The sequence below is a fragment of the Lissotriton helveticus genome, chromosome 11 (assembly GCF_964261635.1).
Source record: "Lissotriton helveticus chromosome 11, aLisHel1.1, whole genome shotgun sequence".
NCBI lineage: Eukaryota > Metazoa > Chordata > Amphibia > Caudata > Salamandridae > Lissotriton > Lissotriton helveticus.
In genome coordinates, this window is record NC_136072.1 from 707,465,006 (window position 1) to 707,492,015 (window position 27,010).

At 42.3% G+C, this 27,010-nt stretch overlaps 1 protein-coding gene across 1 annotated transcript in view; it reads right to left on the minus strand.

Moving 5' to 3' along the window:
- LOC144791796 (guanylate-binding protein 1-like) overlaps window positions 1–27,010 on the minus strand; it is a 1,313,208-nt gene that overhangs the window by 892,357 nt on the left and 393,841 nt on the right. Inside the window, exons 7-10 of the mRNA XM_078666563.1 lie at window positions 26,098–26,378; window positions 25,613–25,825; window positions 10,158–10,260; window positions 8,223–8,398 (exon numbers count right to left, since the gene is read on the minus strand). Coding sequence (XP_078522689.1) covers window positions 8,223–8,398; window positions 10,158–10,260; window positions 25,613–25,825; window positions 26,098–26,378 — 773 coding nt within the window. The remainder of the gene's footprint in view (window positions 1–8,222; window positions 8,399–10,157; window positions 10,261–25,612; window positions 25,826–26,097; window positions 26,379–27,010) is intronic.

A 27,010-nucleotide genomic window follows, 5' to 3' on the forward strand; every position in this document is an offset into this window, starting at 1 on the left:
CCCCCAGGTCTCCTGATAAAAATGGTGCCTCACTTGTGTGGGAGGCCCAAGTACCCGCGACAGGCAAGGACACAAAACGTTTTGAGGCTCCCATCAGTCATGCCTACGGATGTCGATACTCTGCTGGAACCGGTAACGGCTCATACAATGTGTTGTCCCCAGAAGCTCCCAATCCTGATGGCGGCATTCATTGAGATCTCACAGACGCAACATGCTACTGCTGAGGTACAAGAGGAAACACCAGGTGCGCAGGTAACATCCAATTCGGACATTGCTGATGCGTCAACTGCTGAAGGCGATGGTCCACATCTATGTGCTGTTAATCTTCTACACGAGGTATTCCAACTCTCACCCACCACGGTAGATGACTTTTTGTCTAAAGGATTAGAAGGTTTCATGTTTTCTCCAGACCCACAAAGAGACTTTTGATTCAAGTGCACAGTGTCATGTAGAGACTGTGAATTCGGCCTTCATTTCCTTTTCAAACGTGATACTGACTTTTTAATTTTTTTCTATTTTTTTCCCCACATTTTTATTTTTTTTATTTTTGGCACAGTAATCTGATTATAGTAGAACTATTCATAGAGAACAGAAATTCTTTGATAACACTTATAGGGACAGTATGCCACCTTGTCAGAAACAACAAATTGACTTGTATAACCTAATATGGAATGGTTTCAGCCCCCTTTTCTTCTGTATTTACGAGCCATTTCATCACATGTCTATATTTTGGTTCATTCGTTAGCATTCAAATGTGATCCTATGCTTAGAATGAAACATTGCTTTTAATATGTACAACACTTTATGCATAGCAATGGTTTTGTAATGCATTTTTAAGACATATATTTTGGATACGTTTTTAGCTTGTTTTAGCAACCAATGCGATACTCTGTTTTAAGATATGTTTAGAACGTTTAGGATTTAGTAACATTGTTCATATGAAACTGGAGTGGGTGTTGTGTGTAGCTCTAGATTCCGTACATAGGTTTCGCTGTTTATGCCCTTAGATAGGTACATTTCACATTGCCCTTATTTAGGCATAGGAATCCAGCCTTTATTTAGCCATTGTCTGTACAAACCAAATACAGGCATGGTCACCTACATCTGTCCATCCACGTCACGAGTCCTTGGGAAACCAGACCCGTAAGCCTTCAGGAATTTCCCTCAGCTTGAATATTGATTCCTCCAAGAACTCATTAAGTATGCATGAACATCTATTCCGTTGGGGTTCATTCATGATGTTCCTCTGCCCGACTTTTACATCAATGCTGGCATTCCTAGACACCTTTCACCCCTTCGCCGCAGGGGTAATTCCCCCACAGCGCGGGGGGAGGGGCGCGGCGCTGCGGTGCTCGTGACGAGCCCAGCTCGTCATGAGGCACAGTGGAGCTGTGCTCATGAGGAGCTGGGCTCGTCACGACTTCGCCCACTCATTGATTCTCTCTCACAGGCGGGGAATCAATTTCACGTGGGCGGACCACGACCGTTATGAAGAGCCCAGCTCGTCATGAGCACAACTCCACTGTGCCTCATCACAAGCTGGGCTAGTCATAAGCACACAAGGGGTTAAGGTATAAATATACCTGCACTTGCCCTGACAAATTGCGGTTCTTGGATGATTCGATCCGACCCAGACTACGCGGTCGCCACGGCAAGTTTAAAAGGAGATCGAGTTCCAGCTTGATGCACTGACCAGACTCGGTCATCCTCCTTGCAGAGAATCCAGCTCCAGTGCTCTCTGGCTTCCCTTGCGGGGTGTTAGACTATCGAGTCCAGAAAAGAGATTCCAACCTCTCTCATTCTAAGGTATGGAGCTGATTAGAACTTAGAGAAACTTTTGGCAACTCTTGCCTTAAACTAAAATATAGCTAGCTTTACTTTAGATAACGGCACCTACTTCAAACGTCGTAATACACTTAGGTTAGGTACACTGGGGTGGAACAATTTAGAAGTATCAGATGAGTATCACATTTTAGCATTGTGTTATTTATGTATGTATTTTAACTAATAAATGTCACAGCTAGAAACCATGCTATTGCAGTATTATTTTATCTTACTGCTAACCTCGTACATATTGTACTTCGCAGCCTGTCTTACGATTGTAGCAATTCATATCTCTTGCATGAGAAATAAGACTGTTCAATAAACCTTTTTATTGAAACGCCCGTCTCTATATTTCTGTGCAACTCTGTAGAAACGAAGCATGCAAGATTGACTGGGTGAAACTGTTATCTATTGTTTCCACGATTCTGAGACTGTTCCGATTCTAAAGGAAAACAAAGTTGTCATGTTTATGCGGTTGTCAGAGACTAATCCCTTCTTGTATATTAGAGAAGTTTCTATTGACCTCTGAGTTAGCTGGCACACACAAGTAATTAAGTTTAATATACTCGATAGAGACATACTGACCGTAGTCCTATGTCAAATCTATAGTGTATGTTATTCCAATGCGCCGAGCCTATCAGGGATATAGGTACTACACTACAGCTGATATTGCACCACCTTTGATGGAATACACAGTGTATGTAGGTTTGGTTAAAACAAAGGGCTTGGCATCTCTACCCTGAGCAGGCATTTGAGACTGAGCACTGTTGGTTCGGCGCGGTCTTCTCTCTTCTTGGGTGCAATATCGTTCACCCAATAGAATTTTTCCTTTTATATCGCAAATAGGTTTAACTGTTCATTTCCTCTTAAAAGTCCAAAAATCTTATTGAAATAGTCCGGCTATTCGCCAATGAACAGCTTCTAGCCACACTTAAGTTATGTAACAATGCATATGTAAAATAGTATACACTAATTACTTAGCCGTTTGGCTATTTGTGAAGACGTCATCCAACAGTTGTAATCCAAGATTCTCGCACAATCTATTTCCTTCACAGAGGTCTTTTGCAAACGGAGAGGGTAGAACCTTCCAACCTAACCTGTGTCAATGTCAGGTGTGTAGACTGTGTCTGCCTAACGTGTTTTCTATGTCAATATTATTGTGTACGGGCAATGACCCTAACCTCTCACTGCAACCGATTTTGCTTCATTAGAGCTGTTAAGCTGAATTTCCCCATCTCAATTGCACTTGTATCATCTTCAGAAGCATTAATGACAGAGGCAACCCTGGTGAGATTCAACATTTACCACTGACTAAACCAAGATTTGCCTATTCAGCCAAACTATCCCTCTTACAGAAAAAAAACCACAAGCAATACATTTAACTTTACTAAAACATTAAAACACATGGGCACCACAGATTCTATGTGTTCCTTCAAATTATGAAGCGCACATTTCCATCAAAGACTGTCAACCTCTCACCCAGCTCCCTTCCTCTTGCCTATCATAACATTAATCATGAGGTATTTAAATGATCGGTGTACCTCATTGTACAAACTTTTATAGATTTTACAACACCAGTAGCTCTAACACTCACAAATGTGAGACCAATTTGCATTGCAAACGCTTGTTAGCTTTGGAGCCCAAATGTTTTGGAATGAAAGGGTATCATCTCGGATCGAGCATGAGCCAGAAGGCTTGACTTGCTGTTTCAGGGCCGAGCCGGAAGGTGGGGTATTAGAATCAGAGTATGGGGTGCTTAACATTGCCTGGTGGCAGTGGTGCCCCAATAACCTTTTGTTTGGTTGGAGCGGGATTGGTGGGCAAAGGGGCTTTGTTACTCACAGCACCCTGTCCAACTTAAACATCGTGGGAGTTTGATCTCCAACTCAGAATCGGAGTCCCTGACAGAGAAGGCCTCTTCCTCTTCCACTACTGATGCTTCCATCTCGTCTTGCACGATATCTTCTCCGAAGATATCAGGGGTGTCCTTGATACTCTGCATGTCCCTTCATCGAGCCCGACATTCCCGCAGAGTCTTTTTGGATTAGAATGATTGACAAGCACCTCAGGCGTCCTGGGGGGAGACAGAGGTTACAGACCTTATGAAGGTCGTGTGCGGATATTTGAAATGGCACTGGGGACAGAATTGAAATGGTGTCCATTCCATCGGCAGAAGAATCGATGATGGATATTCGAGTGGAACTAGATAGTGGAAAACAAGCTAGGCCAAAAGGTGGTGGTTAGATTTCCCAATTGGATAATGAAAGTTTTCTGAGTTTTTCGACATGCAGAAGGAGGAAATGCGATCAAAAACAATACTGACGAGGTTAAGTGAATTGCTTACCGAAGGCATCTCGATTGGCGGTTTTAAATCGGAGCGCTGCAATACACATCCAAACCCGATGGCGGAAAGAAAACAATCTAACAATGGAGTGGATTCCCATACGTATTATCACCAAAAGGGGGAGTCACCTTACCTCATGACTGGAAAAGACTTCTGTGAAGAAAAACAACTTGCAAATATCTGGACCCAACACTAGATGGCAGGAGTATGCAAAGTATGTGTATCTACAGCACACATGCCTCGAACAAACCCTTAGCTCGTATTGGCTTAAACCTGCCTGGAGAATGAGAGTGAAATTTCTGCGCATACATGAATCTGTGCAGAACTCATTTGTGCATTAGCATTCTCCCAATAAAATGTTGTAAGACACATGCTAGGGTTCAACTTTCCTTAAGTACTGACAGCTTCCTCTTAGTATCTTGGGCTCAAGCTTTAGCTCTGTAGTTAAATGGGTGGCATTCTATGCATTGTTTTCAACTTTCTCTTTGGTTCCTAAAACAATGCTGGGAGGACGGTAAACTGAGGCGATAATGACATCCCCTGGAGAAAGGGAGTGCAATGCTGAAATTTGTGAAACACTCTTGTGTTTCTCCCTGGGTAGGCTTATGTGAATCCCCCTCAGCCTGTCAGTGACACGTTTAAAATGTATTGGCTAGCTCCACCCTACTTCCTTAGGATTAGAGAGCTGGGGAAGGATCTTGCTCCTCAGCCAATGGTCCCTCAATGCCCAGCATACAATTGAGTCAGTTGCACTTGCCTTTAATCCTCTGCAGCTACAACAGACATTGTTACAGAGCTAAGCATGTTTCCTATAGTCCCATTCACCGGCTTGTTCCTTTCATAATGGCTCGAGACCATTGCATCAAGAACCTTCAGGCTCCCTTGTTGCACAAAGATTGGTGTTGTTATCATGCAAAGGATGACATCGAAAAGCTGGCAAGATCGTTTGGGAACGTTCATGGCAAGGCATACTCAAAGATACCAGGACCATCTGTGTAACTAATTACAGCCAGAGGTTATAGGGATAAATATGCCATCCTTTTCAATTGTTTTGTCTCATTTACTGCAGTGTGTCAAGATTATATGTTTAAAAAATAACCTTGCATAGAATGTACTGAGCCCCAAAAAAGCTGGGAAAGATAAAGGAAAGTACTGATCCAAAATGTAAACTGTGTGGCAGTGGAGCTGTGACGACATGCACGTTTGCCACCTGCTCAAAACTGGGATACTTCTGGTCAGCAGCTGGTAAGACTATTTCGCACTCCGTGGGTGTCAGCATAGAGGTACGCTCAGATTTAATTATGTTTGGAATATCCCAGCTGGTTAAAGACAAGTACGATTTGCAGGCAAACTGTCACTATTTGATTTTCTACTTAATTTTACTAGCATGGAGAGAAATTTGCAAACTTTGGACTCAGACGGAGGCCCCTTCATGGCAGGTATGGAAGACCTCCGTGTTTTTTTCCCAAGGAGATGGATAAAAGTAGGCTCAGGTACTGGCACTTGCTAAAGTTTTGAAGACACTTCTGTCCAATGATTACACCCTCTTAATTTAGTAACTGGGAGGGCGATGCAAACTTCGATTCAAACCATTAAATCTGATTGATTTGGCACCCACGAAGGGTGTATTGACTAGTGCTAATCAGTGGTGACATAAGGACAAAAAAAAAAAAAGATTATGGGCCTTATTTATGAAGGACTTGCGCCGCCGGTGCGTCACTTTTAACACGGGAAAAAGTGACGCACCGGCGGCGCAAGGTCTTCATAAATAAGGCCCTATATTTTTAAGATCTTGCTACAAACAGCCTTAGCAGTCTTGAAGTCCTCTTGCCGAAAAAGCCTTTGCTCCTTCTTTGTAACCGTGTGGTGAATGTCTAGGGAGATGAGAAAGGAGGGTTGGATTCTGGTGTCTGAAGAGCGCAGAAAAAATAATCAATGACTGTGTGGAGGCAGGATGGTGCCTACATGGCTTCACGCCGTAGACAATACTTGCACCAGGAGCTGTCAACAGAACAATGCAACCTAGGAATTGAGAGACTATTTGCTGGAATTGTTATGCAACTATTCTGACACGAGTAGATACTTACAGATGAGAAATCTTCAGTAAAGCACTTTGCATTAGAAAATAAACGTTCCATGTACACATACTTCGTGATATTCTTTTAAAAGGTGTGGTACCAAATTATTGACTCAAAAATATCGACTTAGAACAACTTCAACTTTTTTATTGCTCAGTACCGTCAAGATAATTACATGTGGTGTTAGTTAGTAAGGGGCTCATTTATAAATAAGGTTCCCTGTTTTACGTTTTTACTGATTTTTACAGATAAATACAGACCGAAAACCTTTTATTTTGTTGTCTGTATTTATTTTTAAATGTGGATAAAAACGGAAATTGTGTGCTTTTGAGTGATTCTAAATACACTTTGTCATGACTGCCAGGCCAATAACCGTGTGGATTGATAGGTAAGGGGGTAAAAAAAGGAATTTTAGTAAAGAGACAAACAGTAGATATGCACAAGGCTGATACTGAAATGTGCATATTTTCATATAAGTGCATTGATTTATCTTCTGCACGTGTTCATATCACTAAATAAATGCGGAAATATACCTGTTTCAGCTTTATTTTGTTTAACAAAACCCATAATAAATATAGGTAAATACAGATAAAGTTGACAAAAATTAATATGGATAAATACAGACGGAAATGTCAACAAACAAATACACCATAAAACCGGGAGTCCTATTTATAAACTAGTGACGCAGTGCAGTGCAGCAACTCACCTGACTGAAAAGAGAAGAAATGCGCCATATTTAAGGCAATTGGGTGCATTCCTGCCTTTTCCCCCGCACTAGTGTACCTTTGCAGCCTATCGCCAGCGCAGACACCCTTGCACCATGGTCCAAGGGCGCCTGCGTTGCATGCAAGAATGTTTTTGTGCAGGGAGAGACACCTGCCTGCATAAAAATAATCCTGGGAGCCATATTACTCTTTCTATGTGTGCTGCATAGAAAAAGGAAGAAAGTTGGAGAAATAGAGTTATTTTTCCTCCTTACTGCTCCCTGTAAAGGTGTAAGATTTTGGCACACCCCCAGGTTTGCAAGTTCTTGTACATCTGGGGATGCTTCAAAAACCCTGGAAGAGACGTTGGAACACCCATGCACTGCCCATGGAATGACTTATCAAGGCAGATTAATGCAATGCAGTGATTTGCACTGCGTTGCATGAAACCAAATTTTGTAAGTCACTCAGAGGCATGCAAAGTGGCATTGCGTGGCTTAAACAATATGACTTAGAGGTCTGTTTCATGCATGTAGCACATTGTGTGGTGCAAACGTGATGCAACCCTCTCATAAATAAGCCCCTAAGTCTATAATTCTGAAGGAATGTTAATATTTTAGAGACTACATCGTTGCAGGTCATAATTTTATCAAGCAACCCTTCTGAACAACAGTCCATGACAGATGGCAATGGATTATTTTCAAGGCATCGGCAAGACATAGACATCTCAATATGCCTCCTCACAAAAGCTGAAAACGGGCATCCTTCAGAAACAGACTTATTTATACATCAGAAGATTCTTTTCCCGAGAGAAGTTCTTGCCTTCTGTTAGAGACATTTGTTTTCTTCGAACATCAATGGTTTCTTGCATGTGTATTGTACACAGTGTGCATATGTGCGTGTGTCCTCTGTAGGAATGCCTTGAGAAAGGGTGTACTGGACATACAAACTGACCCTTTTACCTTATTCTTTCCTGTCACTTCTAATATGACACCAGAAGGAAACATGTTGAAAGGAAAGCTGACTCCCCAACCGGACAATCGTGATGGATGCATTTATCCGAGAAGGGGCAAGTGTTATTGAAGTGACAAGGACTCAGAAGGAGCAGTCATCATTTATTAGTCTGATGTTTATGCATTTAATAGAGGCACTTATGATTGAGAGCTAGGGTCCCAAGTAACACTTCCATTCCACACAATGAGATTGTATAGATATTACATACTATACAATAAAATGGTAACTGTTAAATAATAAAGCTGGTCTGAGACTTACCTTGAGTTTTTGACTTATTTCCCTCTCGTTATCCTGCATCATTTTCAGTCTATCCTCCTCCATCTTCCGTGTCAGCTGCTTCACATGTTCCTCGTGGCTTTTCGGCTGGGCTGCTGCTTGCATCTCTTCCTTGAGCTTCAACTCCCACTCCGCAGCTTTTACCTTTCCTTGCTCCTCTGATGACAAAACAAAAGTGAGAGAGGTTCCTAAGAAGAAACGTACTCTGCAAACTCAAAGCTGTTACGATAGTGAAAGTGCAAACGTGCTAAAACTTCTCGCAAATCCAATTTCAGAAAACCTGAAAACCTTATTCCTGAAGAAAGGGGTACCCGATGGATCTAATACTGTGGACCTTTCTCTTGCTCATTTTTTCAGCTGTGAACATTTCATCCTGTTAGGCTGTAGATAATAGATTCAAACAGCAAGCACTGATGATGGTAATGTAAGTGTTTAAGGAATGGAAAAGGGCAAAGAGCAGTAGATATTGTGAACATTTAGGACTCTACAGTTATACATTAGCGGTCCGTGGGATCAAAAGGCATCAAAGTAGGTGCTGCCTGGCATGATGGGCGGACAGAGTTTGCAGACTGAGTGCAGAAATGATCTTTGACCAGCGTTGAAGCCAGCAGGAACAAGTGTATTAGCTAAATAAAGATTAGTAGGGTTGGCTTTCCCTGATTGTTTTTACATCCTCCTAATTAACCTTCTGATTGTGGCACTATGGAAGTAGTCTCTATGATCCCAGGGCTATGTTCTTTTGAGGTACCTGGGGACTTAATGGGAACGTGGCTGGTTAATCAAAGTTGCTCAGCTGTTTTTTTGGTTGGGGATTGGGTTCAAGGATATGAGCCAAGATGCCCTCAAAACGCAGAGTTTATTATTTATACTGTTTTGTGTGGCATTTCAGTTTCTGAATCTCGTAATCACTGCTATGACATAGTAACAGTTGATAACTAAACTGGTTACCCACTGTTTTGATATCATAAAGGCCTTTCATGCCAGGCGGACATGCATCCCGAGAGCTTGTTAGCACAGCTCTGCTTGTCTGCTTCGACAAAGCAGAAAGCACAACTGCAGGAGAGTAGGGAAGGCAGGGGAGGTTGTGGAAGTTGGTCAATGCTGGAAGGTGTGTTTTGTAATCTTTGGGACAGGGATACATAACAGCAGCCATTTTATGTATGACTCCCCCATTACTCCTCTGCAACTGCATAGCAGTTAAAAGCAGGGGCAAATGATTTTGGGAGCCATACAAAACAAAAGCTTATAGATAGGTAAAAAAGTGAATTACGCAGATGTTTTTCACCTCGGGTTCTGAGTGACATCATAGACAACCCAAGCTTTGCTCTAGTTGTCTATTTGATGTCACTCCGAAGCCCATTGGTAAAAAACATCCCTATAATTTACTGTTACTCATCTATAATTCTATTTGTTATTAGCTGTGATGCATGTTGCGGATACTGGCAGATACTGGACACCAGATGTAATTTATGTCACGTGGGTGCCCTTTACACGGCCTCACTAGTGCATGGATGTACAGTGGAAGACATTTCTGGAATCTGCTTCCAGTATTGTTACTGGAGTATGTGCTTTGCCATATAGCGAGTCATTGGTAAGAAGATGGTGTGTTTAGCACATTACATGGTAATGCATTTTATGTGCCTTTTAACCTACAGTACAGTGATTGTGCAACAAGTACTTTGCTTAAAATCATTTGATAGTTCCTTTGCTTGGGCGAAGATTCTTCAAAGAAAATGGCTAAAAAATAATTGAATAGGAACAAGGTGTGTAGGCAATAGGCAGAATTCCTGATGATCACACTTGATTTCAGCAATTTGTACAGCATGGGATGAACTAGTACTTCAATAGAATTTGAAGCCCACTATTTGTTTTGCAGTGTTCACTGCAGTTGATATGATCAATAACATCACAACCTACCAGCAATTTCCTTCTCCTTCTGCGAAAGGGTCTGATTCACCTTCAGAATGGACATTGCTACAGATTCTTGCTTCTGAATATACTCCTGGAGAACTTCTTCTGCCTAGAAAAGAATACACAATTTATGCCGCAATGGCTACCAGCAGTTTAAGGAGAGCATTTTTTTGTATCAGTAGAGAAGGATAGACTTATCTACATTGTTGTGATGGTCCTATGCTCTCTCTATTGCAAATGTGAGTGTACCATGCCACCTCTTGGTAGGACTATAAACAGCTTTTCAAAGCCATAACCAAAGTTGTATTAGACAAACACCATGAACACCTGAAGCACAGAGAGATATAGATGCACAGTTGACAATCCTTTCAAAGTCATGATAAGAGTAGACTGAAGATTTAAGGGATAGGGGTGTGAGTGATATTAATAGAAAATAGCCTAATACTAGTATTACTAGAGTGATCATAAAATTAACTAGTTCACTAGCACCTCTTTGCCCTCTTTTTATTCTGTAGTTCAAAGCCGATGAAATAGGCTTTGGTTCTGGAGGATGAATATAGTAAGTAATGACTAAAAAGCATGTAGAATCTAAAAAGTAATTACACAGAGCTGGATATATCAGGAAAACCCTTTTGCAGTTTGTAATGCTTTTCACTGCTGGGGAGAACCAGGCGTGGCCGGCATGACTCGCAGGTGAGGGGCCAGGGGGGGGGGGGGGAGGAGGGGGGGGTAATTTAAAATTAAAATAAAAAAATAAAACGTTAACTTATCTTTGTGCCCCGGTACCCCATTGTGTATGCTCCTCTCCTGGAAGCAGGAAGCATCCTCCCCTCCCCTAAGCCAATCACAACGCTACAATGGCAGTAGTGTGATTGATCGGGATGCCGACCAGCCAGGCGTCTATGCGGAGGCCATTTTCTCCATGTAGGCTGTATGCAGCCTACATGGAGAATAGGCAAAGTACACATGACTGGTTTGGTCAACCAAACAGTCAGCGCTCTCAGCAGTGGCCAAGCCACTTCCCCCTGCCATAGAGCAGGACTGCCCACCCTCCCACCCCCAACCAAGCACTTCTGCTTTCTCACAGAGCGAGAAGCAGAAACATAAAATGGCATTTATAATACCATTTTATGTTTCTGCTTCTCGCACTGCGAGAAAGCAGTAGGTCGAAGCTCCTCCGACCACATAAAGAAGCCGTCCGGGGGGTGGGGAACCCCTAAGCCAGGTCTTAATTTGTGCCAGTGTTTTCAGGTGGTGCTCCCTTTCACCTAAAGAGATAGCAGTAGAAAAAGTAAAAAGGAGAAACGTAGGAAGACAGTGAAAAAGAAAAATCATGATGAGAACCTACCTGCAGAAGAGAGATAAAAGGACAGAAAGTGTAGAGGGGTGAAAGAGTAGAGGTAGTATGTGGAATCAAGACTAGGAAGCCTTGGTATTCAGACGACTCAGGATTCGGCTCATACACTTATTATTTGAGTTTGACAAATTAAGCACTGTCCAAAGTTCACAGTAATATGAGACAAAGCAATTGACTTAATTTAAGCAAGCATTATCAATGCAACAGGTCTTGCATTTGTGAAAGTTACAGATATTGGCATTGTAATTAGATAACGTGGTATACCACTTCATAGAAACGCGATGTAGCAGAGTTTACGTTTAATTTATGGTGAAGTTAAGAATTCATAGCGAGTACTGTCAGATTTAAATATCATGAAAACTTTTCTCCAAAAGTGTTTTGCCCGTTACAATTTGTGGAGAGCTCTTGGAGACATGATCACATTGGAAGCACGATCCATATTTCATAAGCCATGCTCAGCACATCAGGACACAGAAAGTTCATACATACCTTGACCACATGTTATTGTTATGAGCACAGTGAAGTAGAGCAGTGTCATTTGTGGTCTAAGAACCAGGACCATGCTGAAGACTGCAGCCTCAGAGAGGGGGTGTTGCTAGGACGCCGTATCTTGAACAAGCTGAACATTGAGCACTTCCCCAAACGACTGTTCAATTCCCGGGGTCAAACTATCAACAGACATAGACATAAGTCTAAACTTGATGCCTCTTATGAACGTAATGAAATGTGTCGCCCATCTTCCAAAGTGCATCCCTTCAAGTATTAAGGCGACAAATCATGGCTTCATGTGAGCAGTCAGGAGGCTGTGTTCTTCTTGCGCAAATGTATTGCTTAATTAATTTTGAGATGCAATTATTTAGCAATCCTACTCATTTTAAGCAGATAACTATATTTGAAATATCTTCCAATTCAGAAAAATGTACGACTCTTAGCTGAACAATTAGTGTTTGTTGGTTACTGTCGGATTAAAAGGAGTTCTTTCTCCAGGTTACCGAGGAACGTTGTTGGTGTAAAATGGCCACCATGTTTACGTTTAACTTAAGCATGATGATGATTAAGCAAACAGCACGTCCAAACGGGCACCATGCTGAGAGTTAAAGTTTATTTAAGGTCTTTTGAAAAATGGAGATGGGTGCGCCGTGCAGAACTAAAGGCGTGGCCACCACACTTAAAGATACAGCATGTGAAATGTAAGCAGGAACAACATGGTAACCTTAACACGTTTACACTTTTGATTTATAAATGACATGAGCCTGAAGAGGGAGGCGCGGCCGGAGAGTGCCAACGGCTGAGCTTTGTTTTCACTTAGCTGGGGAGCACTGTGGTGCACCAGGTGAGGGAGCGGAAGAGTACTCCAAGCTCTCGCTGTGTCGTGGTACCAAAGTCTGACCGTAGCACGGCGTGCTAAAAGATTAGGTGACCATTTATCGTGCGTTATCCGGTTCAAGTTTCAGTGTCATGATAGGCAGGTGAAGTGTGTGTTTAAACACTAAACATGCCACTGTAATAGCAAGCTGACTATAGGTGGGCAAGCACTGCAGTGCAGAACAAAAGCAAGGCACTGCCATGCTTAACGATTAAGCAAGCGCCGACCTGGTAGTGCTTGGTGTCAAAGTAAAACAAGTAGACAGGACAGTTATAACAAGTAAATAGTCAGGCCAACTAATAAAAGAGTTCTTGTTAAGTATAAATAACCTGAACAGTAAGAACACATGTAAGAGGGCCAGTTCTCCTGAAAGGATACAAAATTCTAAAAGGAGGGACTGCTATGTCTATTCACTAATGAAAAGCCAGTATTTCTAAAGGACAGTAAGAGGAACCAATGAAAAAGATGGTCGTTTTTTCAAGCCCATATCCCAGATACAGCATGTCTCGAAGAGACAGCACAAGCGCTGCCTAGGCGAGACCTTTTAAGTAACAAGTGACACAGATTTACGTATCAAGAAAAACTTGTGATGGTAAAGGGTTGGAAGAAGTACTGAAGGAGAAATCCCACACTAAATGTATATTTGTATGTAAACGGTATTTATATAGTATGAACCAAACCCAAACACATCAGAGCGCTGTGCATCATCCAAGGCAGAGACACAACATGAGATTGGAGGAGTAGCTCAATTCTTAGAGCGAAAGTGGGCTGTTACTTCATCAGATAACATTTCTGGAATTTCATATAGACAAGTTATGGAGTGTCTCTTCTGTTAGAGCAATGGAAAAACTATGAGAATGGTAATACATACAAACAGTTTGACCTGATCAGCATCCTTTGTTGAATAAAAATTTTATAGGTTTTCAGGAATCACACATTTTCAGGTTCACTAATTTCCTTGAGTTGATAAGAACAAGACAAATACATTTCTATACATATGGTTAAAGTTGAAGTAGGCAGCATGTGTAAAAGGTTATAGCCAGTAGCATGGCCAGACCAATCGTAATGTTCTCTGAAGATGAAGGCCCTTGAAGGGTAAGAACTGTGTGCATAATTATATAATACTTCATTGCATATTTACATTCCCTTGTCGCTGTTTTACTGAGACGGGAATGTCATGAAAAACTGGCACACCTAAGGATTTAGCCACATTTGTTACCGTTTGTTATTTCAGCTGGTTGGGTTTGGCTTTATGGAAATGGGGAGACAGTTCCAAACAGAGGTGGCCTGTTTTCCTCAGGGGTGTCTGAGGCCTTGTGCATTGTCAAGTTCAGAAAGGGGATACATTCCAACATCACTATCTTACCCAGGGGTGATTAATGGGTGAATATAACACCAGAGTGCAAGTAACAGCTACCCTGGTGTCCAAGACACTATTGCGTGTTAGCACCCTTTATTGGCAAAGTGCAGGGGAACTGCTCCAACACTGCCCAAGTGCTAAAAGGATTTCCTATACCCCACTTTGGTTAAGGGAGGAGGTTGCCATTTTGGGGGAGATGGCTCAGATACCTCTGCCTTCTCATAGGGTGGGGGGATTCATTACCCATCTCTTCTTCCATCATTGCCAAACATAGGTGAATAGATTTATTTCACCTGTCACCACATAAGGGTCAACACTGCCAATCTGCCTAAGGAGGAAGCTGCGTGTTAGGCTCCTTTCACTGGCAAATTAGTAAGAGTAATCTCCAACACCAATGCCTTGTTCAAAGGCAGGTGTTTGCCCCAATCCCCCCTTGTATTGTTGATTGCACTACTGAATATCACCATCAACAATATCTTGGCATAATAATATTGAGACCTGAATATCTAGGGATTCAATATTGAAAGGTTAGGAAAGTATAGATTTACAATTCCTATCTACTTACCTTGAAGATACATATATACAACAATGATACATATATGTAGACTTGGGTATAGAAAATCTAGACTTACCAGCCAATATTCTATTTTATATGTTCTGTCTCAATAGTCTGTCCCATCGATTTTTTTCATTCAATAATGAGGGGCACACCCCTTAGTCCAAGGACAATTGGGGCTGAATGAAAGCCTCCCCTGCCTTGCCCAAAGCAGGGGTCTAGGTAAAATCTCCCCCATTGCCCAAGGTGTGGAGGATGGAGCAATTGCTCCATCACCTCTAACTTGCCAAGGGCAGAGATGAGGTTCTGACCCCCAATGCCTCACCATTGCATCCAAGGCAGGGGATCCACCTTTTCCTAGACTTGCTAATGGCAAAGGAGAACTCATTGCAAGGCATGAGACCAGCAGCTAAAACTTGCACGCTACCAAATCTGAATTTGCAAATAGGGATACCGGTCAATTGTCACAGCCCCCCTTCACTCTCAGCAAATTGTGGACAGAGTATCTAGGCAGCAACTAGCTGTCCCAGCTTAGCTTCACCCTCATTTTTCTGAGGATGGTGTCGGGCCCTGACTGTTCAGAGATGCCATGCTGCCCTATTCACAAATACTCAGAAGGAAGCGGGCAGTTGTTAGCTGCTCTGGGCCCCTTAAATGTAGCCCCTTGGAGGAGTACGGCTTGTTTGCCCCAATCCCCCCTTGTATTGTTGATTGCACTACTGAATATCACCATCAACAATATCTTGGCATAATAATATTGAGACCTGAATATCTAGGGATACAATATTGAAAGGTTAGGAAAGTATAGATTTACAATTCCTATCTTCATATCTACTTACCTTGAAGATACATATATACAACAATGATACATATATGTAGACTTGGGTATAGAAAATCTAGACTTACCAGCCAATATTCTATTTTTTATGTTCTGTCCCGATAGTCTGTCCCATCGTTTTTTTTCATTCAATAATGAGGGGCACACCCCTTAGTCCAAGGACAATTGGGGCTGAATGAAAGCCTCCCCTGCCTTCCCCAAAGCAGGGGTCTAGGTAAAATCTCCCCCATTGCCCAAGGTGTGGAGGATGGAGCAATTGCTCCATCACCTCTAACTTGCCAAGGGCAGAGATGAGGTTTTGACCCCCACTGCCTCACCATTGCATCCAAGGCAGGGGATCCACCTTTTCCTAGACTTGCTAATGGCAAAGGAGAACTCATTGCAAGGCATGAGACCAGCAGCTAAAACTTGCACGCTACCAAATCTGAATTTGCAAATAGGGATACCGGTCAATTGTCACAGCCCCCCTTCACTCTCAGCAAATTGTGGACAGAGTATCTAGGCAGCAACTAGCTGTCCCAGCTTAGCTTCACCCTAATTTTTTTGAGGATGGTGTCGGGCCCTGACTGTTCAGAGATGCCATGCTGCCCTATTCACAAATATTCAGAAGGAAGCGGGCAGTTGTTAGCTGCTCTGGGCCCCTTAAATGTAGCCCCTTGGAGGAGTACGGCTTGTTTGTCAATAGGCAGGAGAGAAGATATAGTCAAAAGACACTTCTCCGTTTTTCTTAGTATCTCTCTAATATTCACAAACATTGGGTGGAAATAAGAAAAATGTTCTACTCCCAGCCATGCAGTGGCTGTGTGCTCCTGTATGCCTAGGCACAGTCCTTATTGTGAGCTTTTCCTTGCAGGTTTATTCTTGCTTGAACAAAGAAATGCTGTTCTTCCACACTCACAAATTCTTTAAGACGGGTGAACAAAATGTGAATAGTGTTAGAGATTGTGCGGCGAGTTGCAACGACAACCAGTCCAGTGGCCTTGCTTCCCGTTCCTCCATGGGGTTCAGCAAGTGACGTTGTCATTGTTACAACCCCTTTCCCCTGGGGTTATCAGCCTGCCATTTACTCTGTTAGTTAGTAACAGCACTTTTGGCATTCTAGTTGATCCGGCAGCAATTTTTCCTTTAGGAAAGTTGGCAGAAAGGGAGGTTAAGACCTCTCATGTCATCTCCTACCTGCCGTTTAGAAAGGCTTAAATGTATTATTGGTCCGTTCAATAAAATTGCAGTTCCGTTTAAAATAGTTTGTTTCTATAATGGTGTCTGTCTTTTAAATGGCATGGCCTACACAAGTCAATTTAAAGCACAATATCAATAAGTGAACCTTGTTTAATCCACCCCTCGGCGTGTACAATGTTTCACCCATTAATGGTCGGTCATGATGGTTCCTCGAACATTTGGTCATAGCAATAACGGGAGGATTCGCTCACGCTACAGGAACTTGCTTTCTTACAGGTGCACCAATATTTTCATTATCTTGTATGAATGCACATTAGTGGAATATGGTGCACTTGGGCGACACCCTCCACAGGTCTAGTTGTCCATTAGTCCTGATGAATTTGCTGCTGACTAGTGGCATCGAAACACGCCGACCTCCCCTTTACTTAGGTCTAAAATTGACCATTGTTTTAACATGTACAGGGGATGGTTAATTTATATAAGCAAACAACAACATTTCCTGATATATTCTTAACCTTATGTCAGTAGACAACATATTACTACAGTAAACACACCCATATCCGGGCTCCGCCATACAGTCCTTTCACATACACCATCATTAGAGAGCAAGTGGTAGGCCTGTCCACACGAGTTCAGGAATGCGCCGTATTTAAGGCATTATGGTGCATTCCTGTCTTTGCCCCTACGCTGGCGAACAATGGGCTGCCTAGTGCCAACGCAGGCACCCTTGCACCATGCTGCAAGGGTGCCTGTGTTGCATGCAGGATTGTGTTAGTGCAGGAACGGGCACCCTCCTGCACAAAAACAATCCTGATACGGTTTCTCCCTAAAAACACCAAAAAACAAGGATATCTCCTTGTAACGCCTATCCTGGGGAGGCGTACCTTTTTGGAGCATTCCCGGGTTTGCAAGGTCTTGTAAATCTGGAAATGTGTCAAAATCCATGGGTGTTGCATAGGAACACCCATGCAACACCCATAGAAACACCACCCTGGCACAGAGTAACAAGTATTATGCAAGTGGAATTAAGCCAACAACAACCTCTTGCTTCACTACGCCTGCCAACTTGTGAAGTGCCACTGATGAGAATCCCAGGGATCAATAACTTTCTGTATCTGGGGTGCTTCCATGGTTCCATGCTTTTTTATGTCATGACTTCCTCAGTAGCTCCATACACCCCAATATCTTGATTTCAGAGGTACCTAAACTAACATCCTTTTCCTAGACAGTTCAGCCATTTAAATATTAGCCAAGACAGTAAATGTGCAATGTTATTATCATATTGAAAAGAAGAGGTTGACTACAGGTAAGTTAGAGCCTCTTTATTATTGACCAGTCCCGTCAACTCCCAGGCAGCAACTGCCAGAGCCCCACATTCTATGTGCCACACAGGGAACATGGATATAGGAAGATTTTATGATGATACAAAAGAAGGACCCAACACACCTCCCTTTGCACAACAAAAAAAAGAAACACGAATGAAAATAAATAAGCTAGAAAATTAAATAAGAAAATATAAAAATAAACAATGAAAGAACCAATATAGCCCATACTGCAAAACACAAGAAAGCATAGTAATCAATATTGGACATCAAATCCAAATAACAATACATGCATATCAATACATGGCATAATCACGAAACTTGGTTGGCACAGATCTCATCCTAGAAGAAAATCTTTTCTGGGCAGAAGAGGATGACTGGCCACGCCTGTTTGGAGGAATGACATTAGAAGAAGAACCACTGGAACAAGAAGGTGAATCATGAGTAGCACGTGCAGTAGAGTTAACAGAAGAATCAACACAGACACCCATCTTCCCTCCTACGTACACAATATTGGATTGGGGAATAGTAGAAATAGCACACTTATTCCACACCTTCCCTTTCTCCAACACCACCACCCGTTCTTTTACTTCTTTAACCCTTGCAGGAGCAGAAAAACGAGAATCACCCTTGCGAACAAAACCGGGTTTCTTGATTCTCACCCAATCGCCCACACACACAGGAGAAACTTTCACAGAAACAGTGGCATACTTGGACTGAACAGCCGTTCTTACATCAACAACACCACTAAGTTTAGATGGATAAACTACTTTCCTGGACATCCAATCCTTGTTCAGTTTAGAAATCGCAACTCTACCCCTAAGTAACGTAAAAGGAGATATTCCAGTACTTATATGGGGAGTAGTTCGAAAAGCCCATAACATGTCCGCAACAGCCGTACGCCATGACAAACCATTCACAAAAGCTAACTGTAGGTGGTCCTTAATAACACGATTAAAGCGTTCAACTAAACCATTGCTGCGGGGATGATAAAGAGATGTCAACACATCCTTAATGCCAAGTTCTTTAAGAAAGTCCTGCATCTCCCGCAAAACTAGTTGAGTCCCATTATCAGTTACCAGTTCGTCCGGAAACCCCTCACGAAGAAACACATCCTTAAGAAAACCAATGACAGAAGATGAATTAACACATTCAACAAATTTGACTTCAGGCCATTTAGACATATAGTCTACTAAATCCAAAGCATACAAGTGTGACCCACCAGAAATACCAAATGGTCCAGCAACATCAAAAGCCAGCTTAGACCAAGGCACATTTTTAACAGGCACAGGGTCAATAGGAGATGGATGAGTGACTTGCGACTTATCACTGAGAACGCAAGCACAACAGTCCTTAACAAAATGCTCAATGGATCTATCCACACCTGGCCACCAAAAGTCCTCACGAATTCTGCGTTTCATCGCACGAATACCCTGGTGACCCTTGTGAGCAAGATTCAAAATTTTTGCTTGCATGCTCCTAGGAACAACCAAAAGACCACCCCTACGTAAAATACTATCCACCAAGGACAACTCATCACAAATCCTCTTAAAAGGTATTAACTCAGGAGATAGATCGTTGTTGACAGGCCAACCATGAACTAGGAAAATCCACAACCAACTTAATTTCCTCATCTTCAGACAAAGCACGCAACCACTCTTGTTCAGAAAGCGCACTGTTCACAACATTAACCACAGCTCCCACAGCACATACCACGTCAAGATCATCATCAGAATGAAGAGAGAGATCATTATCCAGAGGAAGACGAGAAAGACAGTCGACGATGTTGTTTTTGGCACCAGGTACATATTGTAAACAATAATTAAACTCTTGCAATCTATATTGCCATTTGGCAATCCTAGGAGTGGCACGACCACCACCCTTAGGGGTGAAAAGGTCCACCAAAGGCTTATAATCGGTCCTGAGAGTAAACACATTGCCCCACAAGAAATTCCGAAAATACTGAACACCCCACCATAAGGCCAAAGCCTCCTTCTCGATGGTGGAATAGGAGCCTTTAGCACCACGGAGAGTCCTGGAAGCAAACGCAATCACTTCTTTACGACCATCACATCTCTTTTGCATCAAAACCGCACCTAAGCCAATGTTACTAGCATCGGTAGAAACAATACATTTGTCATTAATAATAAATAGTTTCAAAGGGCGAGCTTGAACAATTTCTTTTTTCAAGATGCAAAATTGATAAGCGCACTTGTCACACCATACACACTTGACATTCTTCTAAGAAGTTCTCTTAAGCATGAAGTTTTGATAGCAAAAGCTCCAACACATTTCGCGTAATACTCCACGAGTCCTAGAAAGGAGCGCAGTTGGTCCTTATTGGAAGGTGGAGGAGCATTTTGAATAGCATCTAACATTTTTACTTTCGGTTCAATCGCATTATTAGAGATGTGGTGCCCTAAATAGTCAACCCCCTCTCGAAAAAATTTACACTTATCCTTCCTGAGTGTTAGGCCATGGGTCTTTACAGTATCAATAACTAATTTTACAGTGCTGTCATGTTCAGCTACAGTAGATGCTTGTGCAAAAATGTCATCCTGGAAGAACACAACTCCCGCTATTTTTCTAAACAGATTGCCCATTAAACTTTGAAACACCGCGGAAGCCGATGCCAAACCAAAGGGCATGAGTTTGTAACGAAACGCGCCTTCTGGAGTGACAAAGGAGGTAAAATGCCTGGACTCTTTGGAAAGCTCAACTTGACAATAGGCCGAAGAAATGTCAAAAGAAGAAAAATACTTGGCCCCATCAAGCGTAGCCAACATCTCATTTATATTCGGTAATGGTTGGCGGTCAATCCAAATATTAGCATTCAAATTGCGCTAGTCCACACACATTCTAAGGGACTTATCAGCCTTACGTGCAAGAACAATGGGAGCCAACCACTCCGATCCCTCAATGACCTCAATAACATCCATACGACACAACCGTTCAAGCTCCTCTTTCAATTCACCTTGCAAACTCAAAGGTACTTTTCGCACTTTGTGCGCAGTGGCTTTAGCCCCATCTTTTAAAATAATGCGATGTTGAAAACCTTTTAGTTTCACAAGTCTATCACAAAAAACATCAGGATACATATCAATCCACTGATCCCCAGACAAGTGTTTCACAGACGCATCATCTGAGACGTCGGAAGAGGAAGGAAGAGAGTAAAACTTAAAAGCTTCACGCCTGGATATAACCATGTCAGGATGGTTAGGATCAAGGATGATCCCTAGTTCCCCTTGTTCTTCCCAACCTAGCAAATTTGCACCATCCTTGACAACAAACACTGGACCTGAGGCTGTATCCCCATCAAATTCTAAACAAGCATCAAATTTGCCCAAGACTTCCACTCTTTTCCCTCCATAAGCAATTTTTTTTATATTGGACTGCTGTAACAGAATGTCTCCAGGTGTTCCAAAATCTTTAATATTAACAAGAGTGAAAGGAGACCCAGAATCAGCTAAAAAATTCACATTCATGCCATTCACACGAATCACACAAGTGGGTGATTTCCTCTTGCGTGAACTACCTATGGATGCAATCTCCACAAACCAATCATATGAGAAGGATCACTTGTCCTGCATAACATCGGGTATACGGGATTTGTTCTTTCTAGTCCCAATTAAAAAACCCTCATGCACATGTTTGTTGATGGTAACGTCAAGCGGTATATCTTGATTCTCCGCTAGCCCTCACACGTGTCTGCATAATCATAGGGTTTCGTTTTTATGCAGCCTCCGCCAGGAGGTAATACCCTTTGTTAAAAACAGTAGTGATCAGTAATAGTGACAGTGATTGGGTATAGTGAAGGTTGTTAAAAGTCTCTCAAAGCCAGAATAGTATTTTAATAGTTCTGGTTTCTGGAGGCAGTAAAGACAATGTAGGTGACTAAGAGTGATAATGACTCTCTCACACTAAAAGGTGTGGTCTAGGTCGACATGTTTCAGCCCTCAATCGCCAGTCGGTCGGTGGGCTTTCTTCAGGACCAGGGTGTGAAGTGTATAAAGACGTCTAGTGTCTCTATATGTGAAAAGTACTTCTAGGTATTTCCTAGTGTATCTATGTTGAAGGGAACATCACACTGTGGTGTTCTTGTGAGGTTGCTGGGTACCTGTGAAAAGAAAGGACAAACTAGACAAAGGGGCAGGGGTTTTGGGTTAACACAAGACTAGTCAACTGGTTTCCAAATACCAGGAACATATAGAACGCCCAATGGCGTAGCAACTAAAAAATAGCAATACTTCAAACTGACCTCCCTAACTCTTGGTCAGGGTCGACTTCCTCATTAATGGCAAACTTTTAGGTTCAATACCTTGTTGTAGTCAGGAATGGCAAGTTTTCTCTACTCCTTACTAGATTCTAGTCACCTGTTCTAACGTGACTATTACATCATGTTTTTGTAAATATCATTTGTTTTTCTACTTTGTAGAATTACATATCACTCGCTCAATTCCATTTAGACAAGTCGTCGATTCAATCATACTATTCCTATTGCAAACCGTTTCCCGTTCGTTGTTCCGGTTAGTCTATGTGTGTGCGACCAGCTCAGTTATGCATACATGTGGCGTCAGTAACTTTTTACCCCTATTACCGCCCTTACAGATATCAGTAGGGAACCTAGGGGCCAGAGTCACCTTGTGTTGTCAAATACATAAATGGGCATATGCAGCATCTCTAGTGCCTCAACTCTCTTCCAAGTTTAATGTTCGCTACATGCTGCGCCAAACAGAAAACTGATATTCGTCGCGTTTCACATACCTCAATTCGCGGTTTTAATAAACCTCATCAGGATCCATGTGGGTCAGGGAGGCCTGCTATGATAATAAATAGTATTTCAGAGACTGTTATGAAGTTTAAGAATACTTTACGGTTTTGTCGAGACTCCGTTCTCTGCTACCTGCGGTCACTCCGTCTTTTGACTTGTTCTGACTCTACCACTGCTGGTCCTGGAAACGCGTCTGGTTCCGAGTTCACGCGTATATATGATTGTATCGCTAGTGTGAACAGACTACTGCTGGTATTAGCGGTCTGTTTTCTCAAATAAAGTATTTTAGTGCTCAAATATTAATAAAGGAGGACAGGTGCTACTGACTTCAAAAGATGTGCACGAGTCTCATGTTTGGTATAAATAAATGAGCAGAAGATCGCAAAAAATTGCAAGTGTAAACAGACGTATGAAGATATTGGCGGTCTGTTTTCTAGGGTAATTGTTTTAAGTGCACATATCTTATAAAATAATTGTTAACGATCTCATTCAATGTGCATTGGCCTCACAGTGTGTGTAAATTTAAAAGTTGGGTGTTCATTCTCGCAGAGTCTACACTAGTCCATCATGCCTCAAGGGCTTTAATTTGAGAACAGGTCAATTTTGAAATTTGAATTGCCATTGTGGTAACGTCATTGTCTTGCAATCCGTTTTGATCCTGGGAAAAAGGGAGGGGGCTATGAATTGTAGTAAATGGTCCCAATTTTCGGGATCCTTATGTGTTATAGGTTTACTGTAACAACATATACTACAGTTCTCTCATTAACACTGTTGGCAGTTTGCACTTGTTTACTGTTAACATTGTTAGCAAGTTCTAGTTATTTTTAAATGACTCTTTATTTGTAAACATTTCCCCACGAAATATTGTCATTGAGTCCATCTTGATCGGTTCTGAGTCTGTGCACCCATTGTGCTCTTTCTCGAAGAGAATCCTTTCTGCGTTATGGTCTGTGTTACTCAGAGACTCCAGAATTACCCAATTGAGGTCATCAACTGTGTGACCTGCTTCTCGGTAATGGCTAGACGTTTTGGTCGTCGTTTTCTTGCACTTGACGTTGCTAGGATGTTCACACAGGCGCTGCTTGATTTTTCTGCATGTCATGCCTATGTAACGTTTTCCACATGGGCATGTGATCATGTAGATCACATGACTCGTATTGCAATTCGTGTGGTTTAAAAGTTTCCATCTGAAGTCTGACAATAACTGTATTTCTTTGGTGGCTTTTGTAAGAGGACACACGGGACATGACCCACAGTGGTAATGTCCAACCACCGGGCGGGTATCCCACGGTGAATTAGTAACAGCTGGTGGTTTTCTTGCTGGTGGTCTTGTGTGGACCACTATGTCCCTCAGGTTGCGAGTTATTTTATTCGCAAATCTGGGTTTTGGCCACTTTATATTAGCCGAGGTGAGTATTCCCCAGTTCTTGTTAACAATTTTCTTCAATTCGTTACTTGCCGGACAATAGGTAGTTACGCAGGTTAAGACGCCAGTTTCTTGCTCTCTTAGCATTGGTTCTAGTAGTCCGTCTCTGTTCTGGTTCCGTGCTCTCTTTTTGCATTTTTCAATGACTCTTTTGGGATAATTTCTTTTTTCAAGTTTTCCACTTAGGTCGTTGGCCTGTTGTTTATATTCAGTGACCTTGCTGCAATTCCTACGCAGCCCGAGGAACTGCTTATAAGGGAGATTCTCCCTTAGTGGTCTAGGGTGGAAACTTTGGTATGAAAGTAGACTATTTTTTGAGGTAGGTTTATAATAGGTCTTTGTTTGTAGAGTTAGACCCTCCACATATATAGTGATGTCTATAAAGTCAAGTTGTTTTCTGTTTGCTGTATATGTGAACTTGAGCCACTCATCACTGGTGTTGATCCAAGCATGGAAGTTAGCAAGGCTCTCCATGTCTCCTTCCCAGATTAAGATGACATTGTCAATATATCGACGCCAGAATAATATCTGTTCTTGGTAGGGATTGACGGGATTATAGAAAATAGGCCTTGTTAAGCCGGCGTCTTCAACGCAGTTACAACGAGGTTTCTAAAGACGATGGGGCACCAGATCCAGCAGAAGCTCGAGCCCACTCCTGCACGTCACTGGCAGCTCGCGCCCAGGACAAAATCAACTGCCTCGCTTCCCAAAATCGTGACTCACGGATGCCGATAGGCCGTCAGCTTGACCTTTTGCAGCATGAAACAGCGGAACTTCAAAACAGCATACACAGCGACACAGCAGCCGGGAAAGGAGTCAAGCTTGGACAATACCCACACGATGCAGAGAAGCGGAGGCAGGGAAACAGAAGAGCAGCACGAAACAGCACGGAAACAGGAGAGCAGGACTGGCCAAATCGTCGCCAATGAAAAGAAGAGGTTGACTACAGGTAAGTTTGAGCCTCTTTATTATTGACCAGTCCCGTCAACTCCCAGGCAGCAACTGCCAGTGCCCCACATTCCATGTTCCACACAGGGAACATGGATATAGGAAGATTCTATGATGATACAAAAGAAGGACCCAACACATATGAAACAAAAAGTATCCCATTCCAACGGTTTATACAAAGTTAAAATGAACCTTTATAATACAGCACTTGCGGGTGTGCATGTTATCATGGACTGAGGGAACATGTTAATTCCTTCCAAGGGCTATACATTTTAAATACGCATAACAGGCTAAAAACACAGGGATTATGAGATGCTTCAATATGTTATCATCCATACCTTTATCCCTTTGCCAGGTGTCTGTCTGTATTGTTCTGTTAATCTCTTTTGGTCCTCGACAAAGAGTAAATATCCTCCTGACTTTGAGTAAACCCCACCCAACTGATTTTTTTGCATGGTCGATGAAAGCTTCTGGAGCAGATCTCTGCACATATCAGTGGACCGCTGCTCATTCACTGTACACATTTTTTCACATCTGTCTTTTAGCATCTCCTGCATGAAAAGCAAATGTGATAATTAACAGGGGGTGTGGTATGTACCGGATATACACAGTAGGTTCAAAAACATTTTTTTTAAGTCCAGGAATAAATACATCTTCCTCATTTGCTGCTTTTGGGGTGCACAATTAAACAGGGGGGATGAGGAGCAAACTGTGCTATTGAAAATTTTAAATTTCTGCTATAATAGGATTGACGTTTCATCTTCAGACCTGCAATAAGAGATGACAAAGAAACACAAACAAAATGGCTGATTTGTGAAATTACCCCCAGGTGCTTTTGAAACTCCTGATCTTCATCCTTAAAGGAGCGCTCCATGAAGATTTTGATGGCCTCTTTCTCACACTCAGCGTGAAGGTCCAGGAACACCTTCACGGTTGCCGTTGGGAATTTTATTTGCTCCCTCATCTGCCTCTCGTAGTGCGCTAAAGCCTCCTGGACTGCTGCAGTGTTCTCAGTCTGTGCAAGAGCAGCCATGGCACTCTCTATGCAAGGCACTGTCCCGCTACGAATGGCATCCACGTAAGCCACTGCCAGGTTTGCCAAACCTGAAAGAAACCCATAACTTCAAATCGTAGGCACCTTGAAAACTGATGGCCAATTATTTTGATCTCACAAATTATACAGCATCAGACAGTTGAGAGAAGGGACTTAAATAGTCACATTTTTTAAACAACTCTTTATTCGATTTTACATGGGTAATAATCCATGGTGCAGCCGTCATAACAAGAGATTCCTTCAAAGGTGTAAGCCCCATCCTTAACTACCTCAACTACCCTTCCACACAACAGACCTACTACTTTCTTGACCTCTCTCAATCCCCAACTCGATGAAGAAAGAGCATCAAAGTCCAAAACAACAAAAACACTTCAGTATGAGAATTGCACTTGAGCTAAGTACCACCACAAGAGTCTCTCAGTGTAATAGACTCAAGGCACTGAATCTTGAAGGATACGTCAAATCTCTGTTTTTCATGACCCTGTATATAAGAGCCAGACAAACTGCCAACAGTCTCTATTCCAGATGCAATCGTGTCCCAGATTTTCAGTTGCCAATTCATATTGGTATGCTATGTAGCGACCGTGGGTTGACCAAATACATGAGTCTGTGCTAGGCCAAGTGTCAAGTGACCATGTTAGCATCACAAGGCCTATCTTGCCTCTCATCAAAGCCAGGTCGG